The sequence below is a fragment of the Coloeus monedula genome, assembly GCF_965178545.1.
Source record: "Coloeus monedula genome assembly, chromosome: 3".
Lineage (NCBI taxonomy): Eukaryota > Metazoa > Chordata > Aves > Passeriformes > Corvidae > Coloeus > Coloeus monedula.
Window position 1 is genome coordinate 111,127,261 of NC_138783.1, and position 22,950 is coordinate 111,150,210.

The window sequence follows — 22,950 nt, forward strand, 5'->3', positions numbered from 1 at the left end:
GGTCCTCAGCACCAACTGTTTTGCTCTTCAGGTGCACTCCTAGTGCTCTGCATTCCTAGCTAATGTGAGTGTAGTCATGGATAGAGATAATTATTATGCACTTAGAAGTTATTATTCATGGCCAGTGTAATTGCTTCATATAAAGAGTCCAGCTATTCAAGCCTAAGTTACAATAGATGATATCCAAGTGGCTGACAAGTTAGATTTGTCAGCTGGCACCCAAACACTAATTAGGTCAGGGAGCACCAGATCTATAGTGAAGCTGTATTCCTGTCTCTGTTACCTTTTCACCTTTCCCACTATTAATCTGACTTCCCCTCAATTCCCTAACATGCTTGTCCTTGTTATCCAGCTGCTACCCCAAATCACAATGTTCTGACATCTCGCATGTGCTGGCAGTGCTCTTTCCCTGTTCTTGTCTCTTTAACTTACTTGAGTTGCCCCCTTGCAAAGGGCTGTGGAGCTGTAGCTGGTCCTGGACATGGTGTTTGCTTCCTAACTGCCCTCTTTTTGCTGGCAAAATGGATAGTGATTTCCAGCTGCCAAAGACACTGTGACTGTTGAGATACTGCTGCAATTGGTAAACCCATCTTCACTTCAGTGAGAGCATTAATGAACTTTCTCTGTTCTTCTTGGTCATTGATTTTTGTGGAAAATGTGTGGGAGCACAGAAGAAGTCTCAGTGTCAGATTTAGTTGAAAGGTATTGAGGGAGGAGCAGAATGTGGAATAGATAAGTGACATAGTATCAGTTTTGTGCCCAAACAAAATCAGGATAAAAGCACATCCTACTGTGAAAGCTTTATTTAATTGTTCATCATTCTTGCTTGAAAAAGGAGAGGAACCGGTTATTGTTATATCAACACTTCAATGGATTATCAAGTTAAATACTCTGAATTTGAATTCCCGAGGCGTAGGAGATTGTCTAACCTTAAGCAATGTCTTCTGTCAGTAGCTTACAGAAGAGTGAGGTGTATGAAATTCTACTGTATATGCTGCTCGGAAAGGCATGGTCTCTTGAGGATTTGTGGAATTCTGGTTTCCACACAGATGGTTATGTACGTGTTCAATTATGCCTCCCAGGAACTGCCCCACATGGTCCCCAGGAGTTTTAAAACAATGCAATCCACCAAAATTCTCCCTTTCTCTAAAGAGAGTTTTGTTACTTCTCCTGCCAAATGTCCTGCTTGCCAAGATGTATCGGGAGAATGTTCTTGTTTGATTTTGAAAGGGAGGGGAAGGAAGAGATAGCTTAGCTTGTAGCAATTCCCCCTTTGAACCCCTGGAAGTATCCAGAAAATAACCAGCCAGAATATTGCCACAGCTTAAACAGAACGAAAAACACAGAGTGAAGAGGGGATAATGAAGTTGAGGCAGAAGCTCAAACTCTCCAGCTGCAGTCCTGTCCAGCTGCAGTCATGAGGAGCTTCCTTCTGTCTGCTAACAGGGTGGTGTTGTGCCCTGTGCATGCTCATTCTGTGAGTAATGATCTGTTTCACTGGGTTTAGGGTGCAGTGGCAATCTGCTAAGTACAGGTTCCTCTTAGTGATCTGGTCTGTGGTTTTAGATGCTTAAATTAATGATGATGTTTTATAATGCTGTGATCAAATAGCATATACAAAGCAGAAGGTTTTTCAGTTCTCTGTTTTACTCTTATACTGGCCCCATGTAGTTTGAGGTGGGATAAATTTTTTGCATCCTTCTCTGATAGTTTCCAAGGTGTTCCATCCCTCTTTATTCCCACCAAATTCCCTGGAATACCTTGCTGTTGCAAGCAAACTAAACTTAATAAATACAGGATTCTCCCATATCCTATGAAATGTCTGTTCAGGGAAAAACCAATCTATTCTTCCAGCATTTGAATCCATGTAAATTCTTTGGTATGCTTTTCCTGGGGAGAAAACTCTTTGCAGGTAGATAGCAATAAGTGAAATTGTAGTCTTCTGTAACATTTTTTCCAAGTGTATAAAAGACATGTGGTGAGAGTGGGATTTTTAGGTAAGCACATAATGCATTGTGAATGCATGGCTGTCAGATAATTAAATAGGTACACAGGAAGTCAGATTGAAAATGTTTGAATATTTCTTCTAAACAAACCTCCCCCAGGAGTATTTCAGTTGTTGTATTTGTTTGGGGCTGAGGGGCTAGAACAGGGATGTTTAGTTTTAGACTGAATGTCTACTGATGTTTCAGTTAATAGTGTCCCTGGAATGGACCTGCTTTCATAGAAAGCTCCAGAAGAACCTAAATATTTATAACTTTAAGAAATTATGTAGCTCTTTGGCTTCATGAATAGTACATATTACAAAACTGAAGTTAACAGCTGTATCACTTGTCAGAGTTCAGTTGCAGAATGAAAAAAAGCCTCTTCCCTCCCTGGACACTGTCATGCACATCCCTCCCCAGCCGAGAGAAGAACAGGGGCCTTGCAGTATTTTAAGTCCCTTTTAACACAGCAGGGGAGAAACCAAGTGAGGAAAAATCCTGCTGCTGCTTTATATTAGCCTTATTTTCCCTTCTCTTTCTGCTTAAGGACTCGCTTTGTTCTCGATGTTCTGTGCCCTTGGAACACACGACAGTGAGTGAGAACAGTGCAGGCAGTTTGTGTGCCCTCAATCGGATCCTCTGTCCTTTAATGGTACGTGCTGCACACAAGTTGCCTTTAAACTCAGAGTCAGGAAATGTACCCAGAAGAGGTGTGTGCCTGCCAGCCAAAGATGGTTGTCTTAATAAATGCAACAAAATCTTGCAGAAACACTGTCTTAAGACAACAGCTTTTAATGCTGAAATTAGTTACCTTCCCAGTTTAAGAGATTGCCACTGCTACAATATGATTACCACCTTTGGAAATGTGTATACAAATATTCTATGCTTTATGCTTATAGATAGTGTATTCAAGATTTGGGTACTTTCAGAATTGAAAAAAAAAATATTTAGGTTAGTTGTGGAAAGAAGTGTACCCCTTGGTTTGTTACTTCAATATTAGTTCCTTAAACTTGCATGCAAGATGTTTCTCCGTGCTAAGAAGCTGCAGCCCTTTCTTGGTGAGCAGGGTAGTGCTGGTAAATAGCAGGGGTGGTGTTGATGTGTCTCCTGGGCTGTCTCACGGGCTTTAAAACTCAGTGTTTCATTATAGTTCCTACTAGAAGTGTGTGGTTTATTGTTCTGTGTTTTGTTTTTTAACCATTCTACTGACAGCCAAGCCAGGCAGTCAGGAAAGGTCATGTGTTGGTTGGATCTACCAGCTGCCATTAACTCAGAATTGGACACTCAGCATGAGTATAGTGCTATACAGCTGTTCATCGTGTTGTCACATATCTAAAGTGATGCATAACCTTATAGAAGATGGATAGAAGAGGGATTCATGAAACAACAAATGTTGGTGATATTTACGTACTGTCGGGGGTATGGGGCTTGTGTGTGTTTGTTCTTGCATTTGTGTATAGAAAAGAAAAAGGTTGCTTTGACACCACAGGGCCATCGTAGGTTCCAGTAAGGTTTGTGGAGACTTAAAAGCAGGAAACTAAGTAAAGAGTTGGGCAGAGGAATAAATGAGTCAGTAGCAAGTCAGGCTGTTCCTGTGGTGTGACCTGCCCTCTTCAGCTTTATTAGCTGGCTTATGACAGTAAAAATGATTTTCGTGCTTTTCTTTGTTCAACCCCTTCTTACAAGCCACCTTTGAACTATTTAGTCAGTTTGAACCAAGAGTGTCAGAGTAGAGGACCAAAGTAGAATTAAACTCCTTCCCTTTAGGGGAAGGGACAGTTAACAGAGGGCAAAGACCCAAGCGGTTCCTGTGCAGTGGGAGAGCCTGTTCCATGAGTGAAATGTCCATGTAGTGGCAGGGCAGCCATTGTCCATGTCCTTAATCAACCTCTAGCCCTGTAGGTTTTTGGGTGTCATAGCAGGAAGCTGTGAGTTGTGGGAACTTGGAAATGAAGAAGTTTGAGAGGAAAGTCAGGAGAGCATAGAAAGACACATTTGTCAGAGAATGGGCATAAGTAGTTCCAGGGAGCTCTAAATAGTTGTAATTGCTGTAACAATCTAATGTGGATTGATGAAAGGAAGTTTCTGCACTACAGCCACTGACTGAAAAGCTGTATTTGATATTTCCTAGAGAAGTTCATACTGTTTCTTTCTATGGGTAGAGGACGTAAAGAGAAACGTAATTTGTGTTTTGCAGCCACTTCAGCAAATCTTTCTTTTGTCACTAGCTCCTAATATAACTGCCTTTGAAGAAATTAAAAGATGTTTTGCCTTCTGCATTTTCTTTTTTCTCCTCCTTCATGTGTTTTCCCCAGTTTCCCAATCTGTGTATGTCGGTGTTGTGACGTTGATTCCCAGAGAACATGATATGCCAAGTACCTAGTGCTAGGTGCCAAGGCAGAGGCAGTGACTTACTCTGCTCCTGGTGGAAAACATGCCATAGCAGCAGGGAGGCACCAAGTCCCCTTTTTCCCAGCACAGTTCCAAATAGGCAGAGCCATCAGAGCAGTTTTGACTCATGGATGTGGATGCCTGGCTTCTGTTTTGGGTTGGTTTGTTTGGTTGGTGTTGGTTTTGGTTTTGGTTTTGGGTTTTTTTTGAATGCTGTAGAAATCCACACCCAAGTTGTGTTAAAAGGGTGAAACATTAAAGACTAACTGAAATTTCTGGCAAAAAAAAATGACCCCATTTGAGAGGGGAAGCATAGGAAGGTATGTTTAATTCACTGCACTGCTGCCACTTAACAGAGCAAGGGAGCACTCCTGGGTGCTGCCTCTTCTATTAATGTGTGTTTATTTGGGGGCTGTTGCTATACCAGCTGTCTGAAACTGGTGGGTAATAAATGGCAAAAGAAAATAATGATGTAATAGATAAAGAGAATAGGTAGACCACTAACTAGCCAAATCTTTCGTGGCCTGTTTATTAAAATAAGTTTAGCAATTTCTTCATCACAGATACTTGGGTTGCAACAACGTGACTAATCATAAAATGACATTAATTTTATTTTTATTCAAGAAGCAAAGGGCAAAGGTCATTTGTTTTGGCATAGAGTAGTCTGCTAAGAAAACTTCTGGCTATTAAAAGAGGTTTTATATATATTCTGAAAAAAAAATTAGCCCATTGCTTCTGTCAACCTTAAATACTTAGTAACAACAAGCTAAACTCTATGGTGGTGAGATTTCAGAGTGCTGTAATGTCTGCTCTTTACTCACATTTATTTGCCTTTACAGAGATTTGATGAACTTGCTTTAAAATCAGTTTGTTCCTTCACCCTACATCTTGTAGTGCCAATCCTACAGTTTTGTTGGCAGGCTGGGATGTCTTCATGGAGCACCATTCACCTCAGCAGTCTGTACAAGTACTGCAGTCTGTTCTTGCACGACGAGTTACGGTGTTGGGCAGGCCAGGCTGGAAACATTAACTTTCCCTCTTTGTTTATTACAACAGCCATGGCCAACCTTTTTTACAGAAAAGTTTGCTTATGGGGGTTTGGATTTTTGGAAAGTGAGGACATCTGGGTGGTGTGATATGTTGATGTGTAACCTGGCCTCTGAAGACTGGTGCTAAGCCTTAGGAGTAGGTGATTTATTAATAAAAGTCCCTTTAACCTCATGGTGTTCTACTAACTTGGTTAGGCCGATGCTCTTACTTTGCCGAAAGCTTTTATTTTCCTAACTTTTCCCATACCAGTAAAGACTCCAAGGAGCTGCACTACTCTTGCTGCCTCCAGATGCAGTTCTTGCTGGCTCTCTGCCTGGTGGGTGCAATGAGCTTCAGGCACTTTCTCAACTGAGAGCATCTCCTCTCTGTTCTCTTTCCAAGATGAGGTACAAACTACATGTAAGTTCTTGTAGGGCAGGTTGGGATCCTCTCATGTAGTGCAAGTTCCTTTGCCAAATCACAGGTCTTGTTCTGCCCTTGAACTTTATGCAGGCATCCTGTTTTAATCAGTAGCTGACTCTGAATGAATTTCCATGTGTTCAGTCTGATTTCAAAAAATCTGATCTATAGACTAAAGATACTGAGTTGACTTGATGATCTCTGCAGAGTGAATTTAAGTCTTAGTTAAAGTATAAGTAATTACAGTGGAGAATGTAATACCTTTCAAGTTCATTTAGGCAAAACAGGTTGCATTTTGTTTAAAATTATACACACCTTCTTATTTCACATTAACATTTTTGTATATTCTGAATCTGAAAAGTCTTGAAAAATGTTAAACATTCACCATTTCAAAGGTTATCTTTTTCTTGGATAGTATTCCTATACTACTGAAATTAACCTGCATGCAGTACTGGTACAAGTCAGAAGAGGGATTGATCTTGATCATGGAGTTTCAAATACTGATGTATTTGTACCAGTATGTGGGAATCAAGAGAAACTTGTCCAAGTTGATTGTAATTCACAAACTCAACAGGATGTTTTCCTCTTTTGTTTACAGACTTGGTATTTGCAAGTTCCCTGCCTTGACAGCAATCACCATGGATAGTGGTAAGTTTAATTTACTGATGAGTGTGCATTCTCTGTTGTTTCCTGTGGACAGTAACACACCCCAAAACTCTCCTCTGCTCATAATCCCAGTCTCTTTGCACAAAAGATGCCCTCTGGCATTGAACTGCCTTTGATGTTACAGATGAGACACAGATCTTTGCCCACACTGAGCTCAACTGGAGTCATGCAACTGTTCTGACAGAGATATTATTTGCAGACCATAAAAATCATCACAGACTTATTGTGGCTCTTTGAAAGCTGGCTGCAGAATGAAGACCACAAAGCTGAATTTGCAGCCTTGAGTACTTTAGTTTTAACTGTTTTTAAGCTTGTCTCTGTAACCCCAGATTCTCAGAGCAGAAGTCACTTTTTAAACTTTGTAAATAAAAGCACAAATCATTTTTCTCCTTCCAGCCCTATTCAAACCAAATGGACTTACTAAGATGACCTACACAAAGATTCTAATTTAATAGCAGCAGCTTCAAATTTAGAGCTAAAATGTTTACTTTTACTATTTAGTAGTGATTTTAGTGTGGTTAAATGTTGGTGAGGAGTCAAAAGAGGAAGCTCAGTAATGGTCTCAACAGAGCTGGTTTTGGTGTTCAGGCTGCCTCGGGCTCTGCTTTAGTGGCACTTCTGTCCCTCAGAATACTTTTCCCACGTTGCTGATCCCTGTCCCTTCTGTCACTAGAGACCTAGAACCTGTTTTCTTCCCCTGTGACAGCTTCAGCTGGCAGGCTGCAATGTATTTATCCTCTGGTGTCCTTGCCTGGCTCTGGTTCTGATTGAATTTCACCTTGCTAGAGTATCCATTCACTATTAGGGTAGCAGGCAGGCTTTCCAGAGGATGTGTAATGAATTGATCTGACTGTATTGTTCTCTTCAATAATAATAAATGAAACTAAGTCTTGGAAGCTTTCTGATACATAAAAACTTGGTAAAAGCCAATTATTACAGTTACATACAGAGCACAAGCATGTCTGAAGAAACAATGTATTCAAATGCATTAAATTTGGTAGTTGTATATCTTCATCTATATCATACAAAAACTGGGGAACTAGAAGAGACTTCAGATTATTTGTTTCTGTGTGTATCTTACATAATGTCAAAACAACAATTTTGACTTTTCTTTTCTCTTGTATTTGCTAGTTGATCTCCTTAACAAAGTGAAAAAGTGACTTATCTTGCTTCATTCCTTTATTCTTACCACATGCAAGTGTTCCCTGATTATGTTCAGCTCCACAGTAACAGCTGCAGTGAACTCAGCCATGCTGTGGCTTAGCTAGGTGGGCATCCAACCCAAAGTGGGCTTTTTGCACACTCCTATCCATCTATAGCTGAATATCTACATAATTATGGTCCTGGAATACTAAGAAGTTGAAGTGGGTTCTGCAATACAGTTCCATTTTCTTTTTTTTATAAGATTCATCAGGCCATGACTGATTGTCATTAAATCCCTGTATTTTGATAGCATGTTTTTATTTCCTTGATACATTTATATTGACTTCTCAATAGAATTCAAAGTCACTAGGATCGTGCAAAGCATTCAAAATGTCTCGTCAGAACAAACAAGTTAATATACTTCATTTTTTTTTCAGCTTTATAGGGTCAAAAGGCATTCCTAGTCTGGATTAGCCAGAGATTGTTATTTATAGGATACATTCATAATTAATATGGGATGTAGTTTATTTTCCTCAGCAGGCTTTGTCTCTATGAAATGTGCATTTTCTATACTGTATTGTGAGAGAAGACAGACTTTCTGAATATGAGTTGTTAAATAAAAACTTTGGGGGTATAAATAGTGATATACTGTCTGTTCTTGAATAGAATTAACATTTTGCTGTTCTTTATGAATGCATTTTGAATCAGAATAGCTCCTTTTGGAAAACTAAAGTATTACCTAGAAATTCATACCAATATATATCAAATGCAATATTTCTTAACATGCCAGCTTTTAAACCTTCATTCTCTTTGCAAATTGGAAAGTGCATGTAGAAGCAAGTATTTGTATGTTGTTTCTGAGAGCCGGAATGCAAATCAAGGTATTTTCAGCTACCTGCCCTTTCCTGTGTTTCTTTTCCCTCTGCATCCCATACAAAGCTGTCATAATTTCTCTCATTGCTCTTTTTGGGGATGGATTCCATCCATGAAATGAAATTCCCTAGGTTTTGTCTGCTGGAGGAAGGAAAACTTAATTTGTAATGCATTATCTACTCTTCAGTGCCTCTACATATGGACACTCTTAGGAGAGTCTGGCCTGACACTTGTTCCCTTCAAGAATGCCCACAAGGATTTGGGGAAAGTAGGAAAAGCACTGGCAGTTCATCCCCAGGCATGGCTGTGTGCTGCGTTCCTGACATGGATGAGTTCTTCAGCTCACCACCTTGAGGTGATCACTGAGGCATGAGGATGAAAGAAACCAAGTTATTCAGGCCATGAGGGAAGTGAGGGGAATTGTGTGGGAAGTGGAAAAAAGCCATCTTCTTTCCTTTTTGAAGAGATTTCTGAATATTAATTTCTATGTTATTTAGTCACTGAACTTACACCATAGGAGATGTCCATGTGCTCAGCTGTGGTGCTGAAGAAACCCAAATTTGCAGTAGATGCCGTTGCAGAGTTGAATGCACTGTACTCGTGGCATCCTCATGAGCACTGTAATGTGTTTGAATGCATGTGTGTAATGTATTCAGCTGGAAGCATAGGAGTCAGCGGTGTTTTGGAATTCAATCTTCGCATCTTCATTTAATCCTTTGCAAAAGGAAGATCACTCTAATGATTTGTAACCAAGTTGTGACTGATTGAACCTGACTGGACACCAAGTGCCTACCAAAGCTGTCACTCCCCTCCACCATGGTCTGCACCTTGGGCTCCAGGGGAATCTCAGCTCTGGCACCTGGAGCACCTCCTCCCCTTGCTTCGCACCTGACATGGGGTAATTTTCTAGCAGCTTCTCACAGAAGCTACCCCTGTAGCCTGGCCACATAGATCCATTACAATAGTATGCCACAGACACTAAACAAGTTGAAATTAGTTATGCCTAATTATGCTAATCAGTGCTGGCAAATACCACCACATCTTTCTAAAGCAAAGACACAGGGATTGTCTTTGTTTCCTTGCTGTCCTCCTTTTATAACATTAAAAATCAGATGATTGAGGGAAACAAAACCCTTCAGACTAACTGTAAATGAAGCAATGCACAAATGATTGTGTAGGCCAAGAAAGTGCAACAAATGCATTAGTGTGGCAGAATCATTATCCCCTCTTGCTGGCACTGAGAGCCCAAGAACAGTGTAGCACTGACTTGATGTTCCTGCTTCCTGACCTGAAATAGCCGGAGAATTCCTTCATCATGCACTGCAGATGTACCTCCTGGGTAATTCAGTCTGATGGATTTCATAGTGTTTCCAGTTACTGCTTATGTAGAAATCATTGAGACAGAGTTTGATGGAAAGCTGGAACATCAGAAGAAAAGAGATTGCTTCCAGCTCTCTTCTTTGAACAGCAAACTAAGGAGAGCAAATAAGGAATACCTGTGTCAGAACATTGGTTGCCTTTTAGGATTGTTTCATTTGATTCGTCAAATAAGGTGAGGTTTTCTGTATGGTTCAAGAAAATAGAAAGAGGATACTTCCCCCCACACCCTCAAAAGGGCACCCATTTCATGGTTGAGATTTCTGGAATGAAGAGAATAAGTCTGCTTCAAAGTTGCTTGAGAAAACTTACAGACTTAAACACTGATAAATGCAGCTGCCTGGTGTTTGTGACTGGGTAATAGTCATAAATATTTATATCAAAAACTTCAGAGCATTCTGGCTATGATGCCCTCAGGCAGTTGCAAATATCATTTTGGATGTTGACAAGCAGGATTTGTTTGTTCTGTGTCAGCTTGAGCTGAGCATGTGCCTCTCTCTTCCAAGGATTCTTCTTGGGCACCAGCTTCAGTCTTGTTACACCACACATGATTATGATGCTGAATGGAGGTCTCTGCATTTATGACATTTGAGCAGTAGATACAGAAATTGTAGGCCCAAGTACTTAAAACAGTGAGCAAAACTAGGAAAAGCTTTTTATCATATCAAATGAAGGGGAAGACTTTGAAAAAACTTTTTCTCAAAGGCATATTTTCTTTGAGCAATTCCAGCATGAGGTTTTGGGTATCTATTTTAGAAGTGACCTTTGTTGTCTCTCCTCTTCTTATGCAGTGTTCTTAACAGAGGACAAAGCCAACTCTGTGTTAAAAAGATACCCAAGAGCCAACACTTTCCTGGAAGAAATAAAGCAAGGTGACATAGAACATGAATGCAGAGAAGAAATCTGTAGCTATGAAGAAGCAAGAGAAGCATTTGAAAATGAGGAAAAAACGGTATGTTTTGCTGTGTATGTAAAGATGGGTAGGCTGTATTGATACTAAACTTTTGGGTGTACTGAGTGCTTGTGTGTTTTCCAGCATTGCATTAGATTTGGTTTTTGCACAGGGAAATTGTACTGGCAAGGACACAAAATTTGCGCAGGTGACGCATTCCACTCTGCAGTGGCTGAGCTCCACATCAAAAAATAAGTGTATAAAGGCATAGTGGACATTTTAAGTTCTTGGCATCTTTTTGTTGGGGGTCATACCTGGGGAGATGGATAAGGCTGGCAGGAGAATTTTCTGATTTATTAAAATGAAGTTGTAGGACATGTGGTGTCTCTTCAAAGTTGCTTCTTTCTGAAGCTGTAAAGTGCCTGCACACAGGTGTTTTTTACCTCCCAAGCTTGACTTGTTGTGACTATTCCTAATGATAGCTCATTGTGTAATTAAGAATAATGTGTACAATGAGACAACTTGTATAAAATTCTAACACAATATCATTTTTGGTTTTTGTTCCAGTCACTAGAGAAAACATAACCTGAACATGTTATCTCTCACTTCAGCTTCTTTCTCCCATTTAGGAACATGTTATGGTAATTAGCATTTCCCTTGCAGAGGTATTTGGAAAGTAGTAAAATAGAAACAATTACATTTCTTTTCTGCCACAAGTGGTGAAGGAGCTTCCAATAAGGTCCTGACCTATTATCCATTTCCACTACTGTATCCTTTTTCCCTGGCTGCTGTGTTCTGCTGTGGTGAGCTGCTAATGGGCCAGGCTCTGCTAATGTGCACTCGTGCCTGACCAGACTCATTTACTTGGGCTTTATTTAGTGCACTGTCCCCCAGCAGTATCCATCCACACAGCCACTTAGTAATACTTAACATCTGTGTCCCAGGGGAAGGGAATGGATGCAGTAGACTGGGAATATGATACAGTATATTCAGAGAAACACAGGAGCAAAGCTTTCATAGTACAGATAGACTAGAAGTCAGATAGGGTCTGTAGCTTATTTATGTCATGGTAACTTTTTGTCTAATCTCTATCTTTGTATTTTTTATCTTGTCCATTTGCTTCTTTGTTTTTCTGCAGTCTTCTGGGCAGGTCTGCAACATGCAGATTTGTAATATTAAAAGAATATCAAGTAGTTCCCTCAAGTTATTTTTGGTGCCTGAGTTTTTAATTAGCATTGTGTATGTCAAATGTGCATACATGCCATTCAACATTTCCAAGACAGGCTTGGGAGTTTTGACAGATTCAGAATTATTATTTAAAACTATATAGTTAATTATAAAGATAAATCTATTATGTTAGGCTAGAGCCAACAGGGAAGAATTTGAAGTTCTTTGTGGGTAAAATAGAGTATGAAATTCTGTGTTGACAAATGTGCATGTGGAGGAATTGGGAACATTTATTATAATATATGATTGGCTCTGAACTGAATTCAGGAACAAGATCACAATTTCAATCTATGAAGACTTCAATTTAAAGCCGAGCAGTCAAACAAAGCCAAAACCAGATAAAAAAAACCTGAGTTATAAGAATCTGAAGTAAAGGAGCGGAGATCAAAATAGAGAGTTTACCCACATCTTGAATGTGTACAACTCTCATCTCCCTCTTTAAAAGCAAATTAGTAGGTGAGGAAGGACCAGAGAAATGTGACAATTGTTGAAAAATATGGAAAGACATGTATAACAACAACAGATCATAAAATAATTGAATCAGGGAATATGTGATGATGTCTGTGAAATGAAGGCTGAGCTGAGGTCAGTGACTTGCCATCCTTCTCATAGCAGAGGTAAGAGGGGCCTCAAAGGAAACTGGAAAGGTGCAGGTTCAAAGCAAATAGAAGTCTCTCCTCACCACAGCTAATAGAGCTGCCTTGCCACAGGATGTCTCAAAGCTTGTATAGGTTCAGAGAACAGTGATGTAACTGAAGGGAAGATTAATCAGTCTGGAACCATTAATTAAAAGGAATCAGCTTTGGCTAATGGAGGCTCTTGAGGTACAAATATGTGACATCTGGGAGAGTACCACTGCCTGCTTGTGTTTGAACTCTTTCAGCAGTCTCTAAAGATTATTGTCAGAGAGAAGTTAACAGATAAGGTGAACCCTAGGTGTGATCTTGTAGAGCTGTTCATTGGTGGTGCCTGTAGCCTGCAGGCAGCACTGCATGTGGTCACTGGTCAGGTGTCAGAGGTTGTTGGGAGGCTCAAAGATTTATACAAAGGTTACTGTGCAAAGTACCTGAGTGTGGTTGTAGCACTGGTATTAATTTAATTTCCATTAAGTCACTTTTTTTAAATTAAACTGCATGAAGATTTTAAAAGCTGGAAGTCCCAGATTTTCATTCCTGTTGCAAATTTCCTATGAATTTTAAGCATTGCACAAATTGCAAAGCTCTCTGTGTTGCTTTATTCAAGCAAAACAAACAAACTACTGCTAAAAAGCTTAGTAAGCAACTCAAAACTTGGCAGCACCAGATCTAAAATGATGTGATCGAGTAAGGCTGCCAGTATCAGTCTGTGTAATTACAGATGCTGGATAAATACTCAGAAGAGAAGAGGTGAATCTTTTCCTGCCACTTGAAACTGGGAGCAGACCAGAAGGAAAGCGTGTAGCAGGTGCACTCACTTCCCCTTACTGCTCTGTTCTCACCCTCTGCCTGGCAAATACCAAGCAGTCTTCTGACTGGCTTATTATCAGTCCACCTTTAAAACAAGCCAGGCAATTGACAAAGGATCATTTGAGGCTGACAGTGCTGCCAAATGTCGTAAAGGTCTCTGCTGAAATTCTCAGGAGGGTGTGAGTCTCCTGACTTCCTTGCAGATCCCTTATTTGGTTCAGCATTCAGATCCAGTTGACTGATACTGACTCTGTTCTGAGAAGTATTACAAATAAGAGGGAAACAAAATTCTTGCAAATTTTGCTGTAATTGTCTTCAGGATGCATTTGAGAATTCCTTTCTATTATTTCAAACTGGATTTGCCAAAACACTAAGATACATTCAGAAAAGTAGTTCTTGGCAGGAATATATGTTAGATGTTTTCTAAGTCTTTTCCATTGCAGTTATCTGATTATGTGGCCTGCTTAACTTAGTTTTCAGCCTTATAAGGCTTTTACACCTGGTATTCCTGGTTGTACAGCACTCAGGGATAAATGATTACTGAAGTGTCCTTTTCATTAATGACAAGTTAGTAATTTTGTCAAGCAGGAAGTCTTTTCTGTTGTTAGGTTAAGAGACCAGCAATTGTGGGTGGAATGTTTGTGCTGTGAGTTTTCCAGCTTCTAAATTACTCTTTAACTTTCTGTATGAATTTTACAGCTACTTTGTAAGTTTTCAGTCTTCCCCCTCTTGGTCTTTTTCACTGCAGTTTGTACAAATCCTCACACTGTGCAAATTCATCCAAGTTGTCTGTGGCTTTGTTGGGCAGGATTTGACTCTGACCAGATGTCTTGTACTCCTCCTGCACCATCACTTTACTCTGCAGTGTAGCTGTGGGGTAGCAGAGCAGAGGGAAAGCTTGGCAGCTGTGCAACCCAAACCTGAAGGATGGGTTTCCTGCAGTTGCTGTGGCAGTCTGGAACTAAAAGTCCTTGTGCCTCTCTCGGAAATCTGACTTGCAAAAATGCAAGCTGGAAACCTGGGATCTAGTATGCTAACAAGGTTATATTTGGTGGGGTTTTGCAGGGTTGGTTTTTGGTTGGTTGTTTTTTTCTTCTCCCCTGAAGAAGGACATTTAAAAGAATTTTTTTTAAATGAATAAGCAAGTGTTTCTTTCTTAGTGTTTTTCACCTTGTGCAGAACTTTATTCCTCTGTCTCTGTAAGATAGTGTTAAACCTAAAGTAATTTTTGACCAGGGAGTGTCTAAACCATCTTGAATTTTCCTTGCCTTGCATGTAAATGAAAGAGGACATTAAACTACTTTCATCCTTAAGGCAGTTTAAAGTCTTAGTTTAAGCTCTTTATACATCTGTCTGGTCACATCACCAAGTCAAACATCCCAAAAGCAACACACCCTGTTCTGCACTGAGTGCCTGCTACTCTGGGAGAACAGAACAGCTTTTCTGCTGCTTTGCCAAGTTGCAGAGTGCCAAGGAGAGATGCTGTTTCAGCTTTCTGAAGAAGATGCAGAGACATTTTCCACAGCAGTTAGATCTGACCTAGAAGTAACATGGAAACAATATTAAAATACCAGTCAGTACTTTACTACCCTTCTGTTGGAGAAGGTGCATTTCCTCTGCAGTCTGCAATGCAAAATAGTTTGCTGGGGAGAAGTGTGATTTCTTCTTTTTCATCAAAACTACCTTTCTCCTCCAGAGAGTCTTTAAAATGACATATCCTTGCACAGTATATTTAATGACTTTCAGTAAGTCTTTGCAACTTTGGTCTTAAAAACTAACGTTGTACCATTTTATTTCTTTGCTGCCATTGAGGCCACAGAACAGGGATGTGGGAAGTTTGGTCCCCGTACATACAGTAGCATTTCATAATCCTAATTAATCAGTTTCTGCTTTTTCTGGTTAACAATATATTATTTGTTCCACTAAGTAATCTATTTAGCTGTAATCTAACCAGTTCTGCCAGGTTTTATCATGCAGAGATCCCAAAAGCCCTCAGTTGTGCAGCTAATGGCATTTTTCAATGTTAGTTCTCCCCAAAATACATTTTTCTAAACTCAGAACAGTTGGTTTGGGGTTCACTGTGGAACACACATCAAGGAGCACCCTTGTATAGAGAAGTATTTAGAGTCCATCTTCCCAGACTTTCTTCCTTTGTGTGAAGCCAATGTTACCTGACACAGCTTAGATGATTTGGACCTGGGTTCACATCAAAGAGGGGCCTTGTGTCAACCTGCTTGTGGCATCAAGCCTTAAAATTTAGGGAAAATGCCTGATCATGGATTGGTGTAGGAGTCAGAAATGTTTGGTTTTTGAACTTGCACATAGGCATAACAAAAACTGAATTTATCTTTGGAAAAGAAAATGTACAGGATAGTTTTCATGCTTACATGAATTGTTGCATGCACATGGCATTGCTCTTAACCTGAGTACATTCTGATCCAGAAGTGTTGTGAGTGTGTTTTGCCCATGGTATCCTGCCTTTGCACAGGGAAAGCCTGGCATCCATGCTAGAGGGATTGTGCTGCTTTTAGACTCAAGCTGCCTCTGGGGTCAGTGGTGGCAGAAAATGCCTCTGGTGGCATTTTCTGTTTAATGTTCATCATGTGGCAGCAGGCATGGACTAAAAAAACTGATGAATCTGATTCGTGTGTGCACAAAGTCAGTCTGCAACCTGAATACATAATTTAGTAACAAGTGAGCATTGACAATTTCAGTTCTACCTGATGACAGTTTTATAAACAGTTGCATGAAATGTGTGCTGTCATTTAAAATTGATGCGAGGCTGGCAGGAGCCAGATGGGGTCAGGTCTGTGCATTTTTAAAGAAAACTAAAGAGTTCAGAGTTTCTGGCGTGGACCAGGGGGTGTCATTAATTACAGTTTTTTGGTTTGGGGTTCTTTTTAGTTATACAGCAATATACTAAAATACACGAAATTATGACTATAAAATGCAGTGGAAGTGTTTCATAGTAGGAGGGACATTACAGGTGAGGATGGCTATTCTTTTGAGGCAGGGTATGTTTTTCTTTTTGTACCGTTCCTTCATAGTATTCACTGCAGAAGAAATTGCATGGTAACATGATCTTTGTGCTCCTACTTGTGCATATAAATAGAGCAAAAAGGACTTTCAAGTATTGGTGTCCCCCTTCATCTTTGTTTTCACTTGTTCATATTTTCACTTTATGTTCCATTTATCTGTAGCTACGTTGTCAAGATTTCTAGAATGTAATAACCTGTTTAATAGCCTCATAGTTATGGTGCTATTTTTAACTGTAAACAGAGGATCTGGATCAACTCAAAATAGCCTGACAGGAATTAATGTATGAGCCAGAGGGTGGGGCGTGTCTAAATTATGATAAGACAGTACAGCACAGTTGTGCTTTGCCAAAATGGTCTGTCATTCTGAGCCAGTGTTTCCCTGTCAAATTGTACTGGTGTATTATAGCAATTTTAGAACAAACCCTAAACTTGTACCTTGAGTGGTGCTGACAAATTCTGATCCACCGGATGGCTGATGTGCATGCTGATTAGGCAGGAGCTTTTGAGATTTTTTTTTTCCTAGTTTGTTTTGTGGTTGGGTTTTTTTCTTTTCTTTGTGTATTATTACTTAGTCCTGTCTGTGCTGCATGTTTGTAAACATTGAGTGCAGACGTAAGAATCTTAAAAGTAGTGAAGAGGTTGTTTTAAAAAACCAAATCCCTTTTGTATCACTCATCACATGAGAAGAAAAATTGAAAGTTTATGTGCGCTTATCCATGCCAGTTCTTATTTTAATCATCAATATTTGAAATGCCTTTTTTTTCCTCATTCTTTAAAACAACTTGCTTACATTGCTTGTTTTTTATTAACTCGTGTTACAGTTTCTGACATGTTGTGTCTTGCTCTTCTAGAAGGAGTTCTGGAAAGTCTACAAAAACGGACTCCAGGGAGAAAGTAACACAGGACATAGCTGGTATTCATTTTACCTTGCATTTCCATTAATCATTGGCCTTTTTGTTATCCTCATTGTCATTTTTGTCATCTGGAGATGCCTGTTTAAAAAGAAAATGCGTAGGCAGTCGGTGTACGTGCACAGGGGAGCCCACGGAGCGCTGGGCGATGGTGCTGATGGCAGAGGGCCCCTCCCGCCGCCTCTCAGCATTGTTCATTCCCCACAGGAGGAAATGTATGAAGTCAGTGGGCTCTCTCCAGGAGGTCTGAGCTATTCGGATGCACGGTCAGACTCAATATCCACAAGGCTCTCAAACTGTGATCCTCCTCCTTCCTATGAGGAAGCCACTGGGGAAATCAGTGTGAGAAGAAGCGACACTGATCAGCATTTAGATCCACCCCCACAATATGAAGACATTGTGAATTCCAGTTCAGCCACTGCCATTGCACTTACTCCCATTGTCACCAGTACTAAGTAAAGCAAGAAGAATGCCATGGACCTTTTAAAAATCAGTAATCATTTTGTAGCACTTTATCTTGGCTTATTATGCATTTCTGTAATTTAACGGACTTGTATACAGTGAATTTCACCTTTTCTAGGTTCCCTCATTCTTTGGGTTTGGGATTTTTTTTCCCCTGTAGAATGTCTTAAAAGATAAGGAATCTGTATTGAGAGTGTAGTGCAGATACAGATGTGGTGCTCTGTCATACTTCTCAAAAGTACCTCTGTTTTGAAGGATGTTGCTTTATTCCAAACACTGTCCACATTCCCCACAAGATTTGTGGGATCGCCCTCCCCTTTCTTACTGCAGACTGTCAGAATTCCCTACAATAGGGAATCCTTAAGCAACATTTTAATAGTTATTTACACTAGAGGGGACTGATTTTGCAGTATTGCCTCTTGTCTGGTTGGTTCCTTTTTCTCACTTGGATTTTTGTTGCATGCTGCACCCTCTCCTGGCCCTCAGGAAGCTGGGAGCCTTTGTGTTCAAACCAGGATCTCATGGAGAAGGCTGGTGTAAGAGCAATAATTCCAGACTCCTAGCAGGAGGGGTGTACTGTAAAGCTTTTGCTATTATAGCTCAAAATTCTGTAAATGCTTAGAAGCTGACAATTCAAGACACTAATTGGTGAATTTAATGGTATAAGGTTTTTTTTCTGTGTTCTGCCTTTCCTGTTTTCCTGTCTTGTTTTAGTTTTCTATTCTAGAGGTGAGAAGTGTGCATATGTTAACTTCAGAACTTGAAAGTTCATGCGACAGTAATACTGAAGTACTCAAGAGTGGATAAAATCCTGATCATAGACTTCCTACTGTGATTTTCACTGGGACCAGGATGTAATCTATAAGCACATACACCCAAAGGCATTACTCTCCTTTTTAGAAGGGGAAAAAGGAAAGAAATTCAGTGTCTGTGACTTCTTTTTTTCCCCAGCTATGAAAACCTTCCTCAAGGTTTTCCCTGCTATAAACCCCTTCCTCAAGTTCTGATACTCTCTTGCCTACTGACAGGTACCTTGTGTGCACCTTGTACTGGTGCCTGTGGAAATTCTTTGCAGAGAATATAGAAACCTTTTTTCAACAACATTTATTGCTTATCCATTCCAAGGAGTTCTAAGAACATGCAGCCATAACCCCAAGCATTAGTGTGGAGTGACTTTCTGAGACTGAAGAGATGAATGCAAGTTATATACAGGCTTGTACAGAATTTCACCCACCTGGTTTAGGTGGTACAAATTCTAGTGTGGTGTTTCTTTTTTCACAGGTTGATTTAAAAGTTAATTGCTTGGTTTAATTTCTGAGTATTAAGTTTCAGTTTTCTTTCTTCCCACACCAGGGTAGCATGGCATTAGCTTAGTACTGTTCTGTGGTCTACTAATCAATTAGCACCAAATGAAACTTATTGAGCCCTGAAGGACTAAATTTTGTCTTTCTTACAACAGAAACCCCAACTGTCTTGTTTCAAACACCCCAAATGAAATGCCCATGCCATCTGTTTGAAATTGCTCTTAATGTCCCTCTCATGGGGCCTTGGCCCACCTTTTCTCAGAGGATTTTTATGGAAGGAGACTGGAAGGAAATGGATGGTTATAGATGGGTGTGTAAATGCACACTTTGATAAGAATATGATCTAATGTATTGACACGTGGAGTCAGGAGTTCTCATTTTTGGCAAAGAGTAGGTTGCCTTTGTTGCCTGCTGGGGCTCTTCAGCTGCTAAAGCAAGTTGTATTAGAGATGAACTCCTGGCCAAACTCCTGACTCCACAGTCAAAACTGTAACTCTCATTTATATTCATTATATATTACAGATATATTAAGATAGGCAGATAAGTACAGTATGGTTTGGACACTTGTAGTAAAAATTGCCTGGGTTTTGTTTGTGGACTGTCAGACCTTTTCTTTTGAAGTGGTTTTAGCTCTTGTGAATTCTGAATTGAGACTTGTGGAAGTTAAAGCTCCTTTCATAGCAAGCAAGAGTTAATGAATACACTGCTCTAGGCAGATTCACCAGAACAAAGTGCCTCATCCCAGCATGCAGGAACCACCTCAGAAAGAGCTGGTGCTTCAGTGTCTGTGCCATATTGGCATCTCCTGTGCCTGCCAGCACAGATAGTAGTTTTAGCAGTAACTTCCTCGTCAGGATATAGGACTTTCCTGTAGGAAATGCGTGGAGATCACCCATGTCACATTAGGTTGTTAAGCAGCTGTCATCATCCCCTGAACATGGGCAGTCTACTTTAGTAATTTAGACATGAGCTGGCTTTTCCCTTTTTTCTGTTTTTTCTTTACTCTGTATTCCACTACCACTTCTGAAGGGTTTGTTTCTGGCTCCTAAGTTGAGTATGTTACTTTGTCTTGTTACTGTGTCCAGTAGATACTTTTATGTGCAATCCAAAATTGAAGCTTGCCATTCCAAAAAAATTCACAACCAAAAACTTAAAGTGATTTAATTAGACAATGCCTTTTCCATGAGTACGTGAGTATGAAAGACATTGTGGACTATAAATATATGTCTTGGTGAATAAATTCGATATTTAAACTAAACCTGTGTGGGACAGTTGTGCAAATGCATTTCCTCTGAGACATGAACAGTTTTCTCCATGTTGGAATAGTGTCAAATTACAAATTGTTTTGTTCTGTTTTGTGAAATGTGGGAAAATAGCTTAGTCTTGTGGTTGGCTTTTCTAACCTAACTGAAAAATAAAATTTTATTTGTACTGGAGTTTTATACAGCTTTTTTTTCCTTGTTGTTTTACTTATCCTAGAATTGCATGGTCATGCAATAAATATAAATTTATAGTTGTATCTCTCTAAGGTTTTGCAACTCTGAATGCAGTGCTGTCTTGACTGATGACATGAATAGTCAGGATACTGCCTTTCCCACTTCTGAATGTAACATTGAATTTCATCTTGTATAAGGACTGAAATTATTTAGCTACTAAAACTAACTTAAAGGTGGCGCTGTTTTAAGAAATGATGGAAATTAATGATTTGCTTAGATGATATTAACATTAGTGAAGGTTGTGCTCTCTTCACTGGATGTAAATAACCTCTGATTACAGTATTGTGTATGTTAAAGGGGTTTGGTTTACATTAAATTATCCTATTTAAACATTTTTGCCTATGTTTATAGAAAATTTTTTGTAACATTTGTTTTTCAATATGCTAAATAAAAATTTTTAAGATGCCTCTAATGTTTCAAAATACCAGTTTTACACATCTGCAGTATTTACTTTGTGGTCTTTTAATTTCCATTGTTCTGTGGACTTAATCAGTTTCATGAATCAATTGTTTTGGATGCTATAAAATACAAATATAATTTTGTTTGCAGGTAGGCAAGACTATTGTTTCAAAATTCAGGCTCAATTTCAATCAGTGTTGTTAATTTGTATAGTTTCCCATTTTGAAAAAAAGCATTTAATGCTGTCATGGGCTCATTTGCTTAGAGTCTGGTGTTAATAACACCAAGGTTGTGGATTCAATCCCTGCATGGGCTGTTCACTTAAGAGTTGGACTTGGTGATCCTTCTGAGTCCCTTCCAACTCGGAATATTCTGTGATTTCTTGTAGCCACAGCTAAATAAGTCACAGGCCAAAGGAAAGGAAACTGTAGCAAAAACAGTTGGAGAACCTAATTTCAAAGTTCACTTGAGCCACTTGAAAGTGACTACAAAATTTCATGTCAGCTCTAGGAATGATGAATTAACAGAGAACAAAACCAGCCTTGTGTAATGATCCGTGCTGGAAACTGGAGGTCTCCATTCCAGGCAGCACAAAGTGCGTGTCATCCCTTCCCACTCTGATAATCAGGATAAAATGTCCTTGGGATTGTTCACCAGTGCAGGGCCTGTGGGAGAGGCTGGTGAAGCCCAGAGTGAGGTTTGTGTCTCAGAGCTGTGAACTCAAGTGCAGCTTTGTGCTGCTCATAACAAAAAGGAAAAGAAAGGTACTTGAAGCAGCAAAGAGCAGTGACTTTCCAAGCTGTCAGTGCACACTGTGGCCCCGTGTTCCCCTTGGGAAGCTTTTATTTGTGTATCCCAAGCCAGCACCATCCAAACAGGACGCTCTGCCCTGGGTTAAGTGGGGCTTGCTGTGCACACTCACGTTTGTGTCCTGGCCTCGCGCCCATCAGCATGGGCTGACGTGTGTGCACAAGGTTCAGCCTGCCCCTGGCTTCCAGCTATGGGAACGTGGGGGATACGGTGCTAAACTGCTGTCATGCATCTCAGTGTCTATACAAATGAAATCATTGCTCAGGTTACCAGTGATGAATGTTCATTATTTATTGTTTCTTGTGCCCAGAGCACTCTGCTGTGCTGCTCTAAATCACACTGATAGATTTCTTTTTATTTTCTGCATAATGTGAGCTTTGTAAATGTCTCCTAGTGCCACTTGCTGATTTTTAAAAAGAAGGAAAACCGTGTTCAGCTGAAAGCACTGAGGTAACATCTGTACTATTTCATTGCTTGCTGCACACACATTTGATTGATTTGTTACAGGGTAATTGAACTTTGAGTTTTGCCAGAAAGTTGAAGTACACTTTTCTTCTGCAGGGGCATCTCGGTAATTGTATTTTTCATTTGACAGTGAGTTATTGAATGCTAAATAACAAGTCAGTGTAAGAAAGGTCTTGCTTATGCTCTCTTGACCATATCCATCTATAGATACACAGATATAGATATCTCCAGCACATATATTATACAGCATATTATACAGGACTTACTTACCATTTAGATCTCTGCAACAATGTTTGCTGTAATATTAGACCTGTGTCCTCTTTGCCTGTCCTGTCTCTGTGTATCCTGCAATAAAGACACACTGACTGCTGTGCTGTTTTCCACTTGAAAGCATTGTACAGAACTGTGTGGCTCCCAGGGTTAGCTGAGGAACTTAAAGCAAGAAGGAAACAAGTATTTAAAAAATCCATTTTGATACTACCAGCAATGAAATCTCTGCTGGTGAAATAATCTGTACCAGACTGTCTCCCTGGCCTTTCCTGTGGTGTGGGATGTGTTTTCCCACACAATAGACCCTGGATCAATTCCATGGGTCAGAGGCTCCCAGTTTGATTTTT

At 39.9% G+C, this 22,950-nt stretch overlaps 1 protein-coding gene across 2 annotated transcripts in view; it reads left to right on the plus strand.

Annotated features, from left to right (window-relative positions):
• PRRG1 (proline rich and Gla domain 1) overlaps positions 1 to 21,039 on the plus strand; it is a 30,906-nt gene extending 9,867 nt beyond the window's left edge. The window contains exons 1-4 of one of the 2 annotated variants that reach the window (XM_082277656.1): positions 2,565 to 2,637; positions 6,424 to 6,473; positions 10,676 to 10,836; positions 17,338 to 21,039. In XM_082277656.1, the coding sequence (XP_082133782.1) occupies positions 6,464 to 6,473; positions 10,676 to 10,836; positions 17,338 to 17,856 (690 nt within the window). In that variant the 5' untranslated portion in view covers positions 2,565 to 2,637; positions 6,424 to 6,463 and the 3' untranslated portion in view covers positions 17,857 to 21,039. Of the gene's footprint in view, positions 1 to 2,564; positions 2,638 to 6,423; positions 6,474 to 10,675; positions 10,837 to 17,337 lie in introns of those variants that run through there. The other variant, XM_082277655.1, reaches the window with a different exon arrangement.
• Positions 21,040 to 22,950: the final 1,911 nt, after the last annotated feature.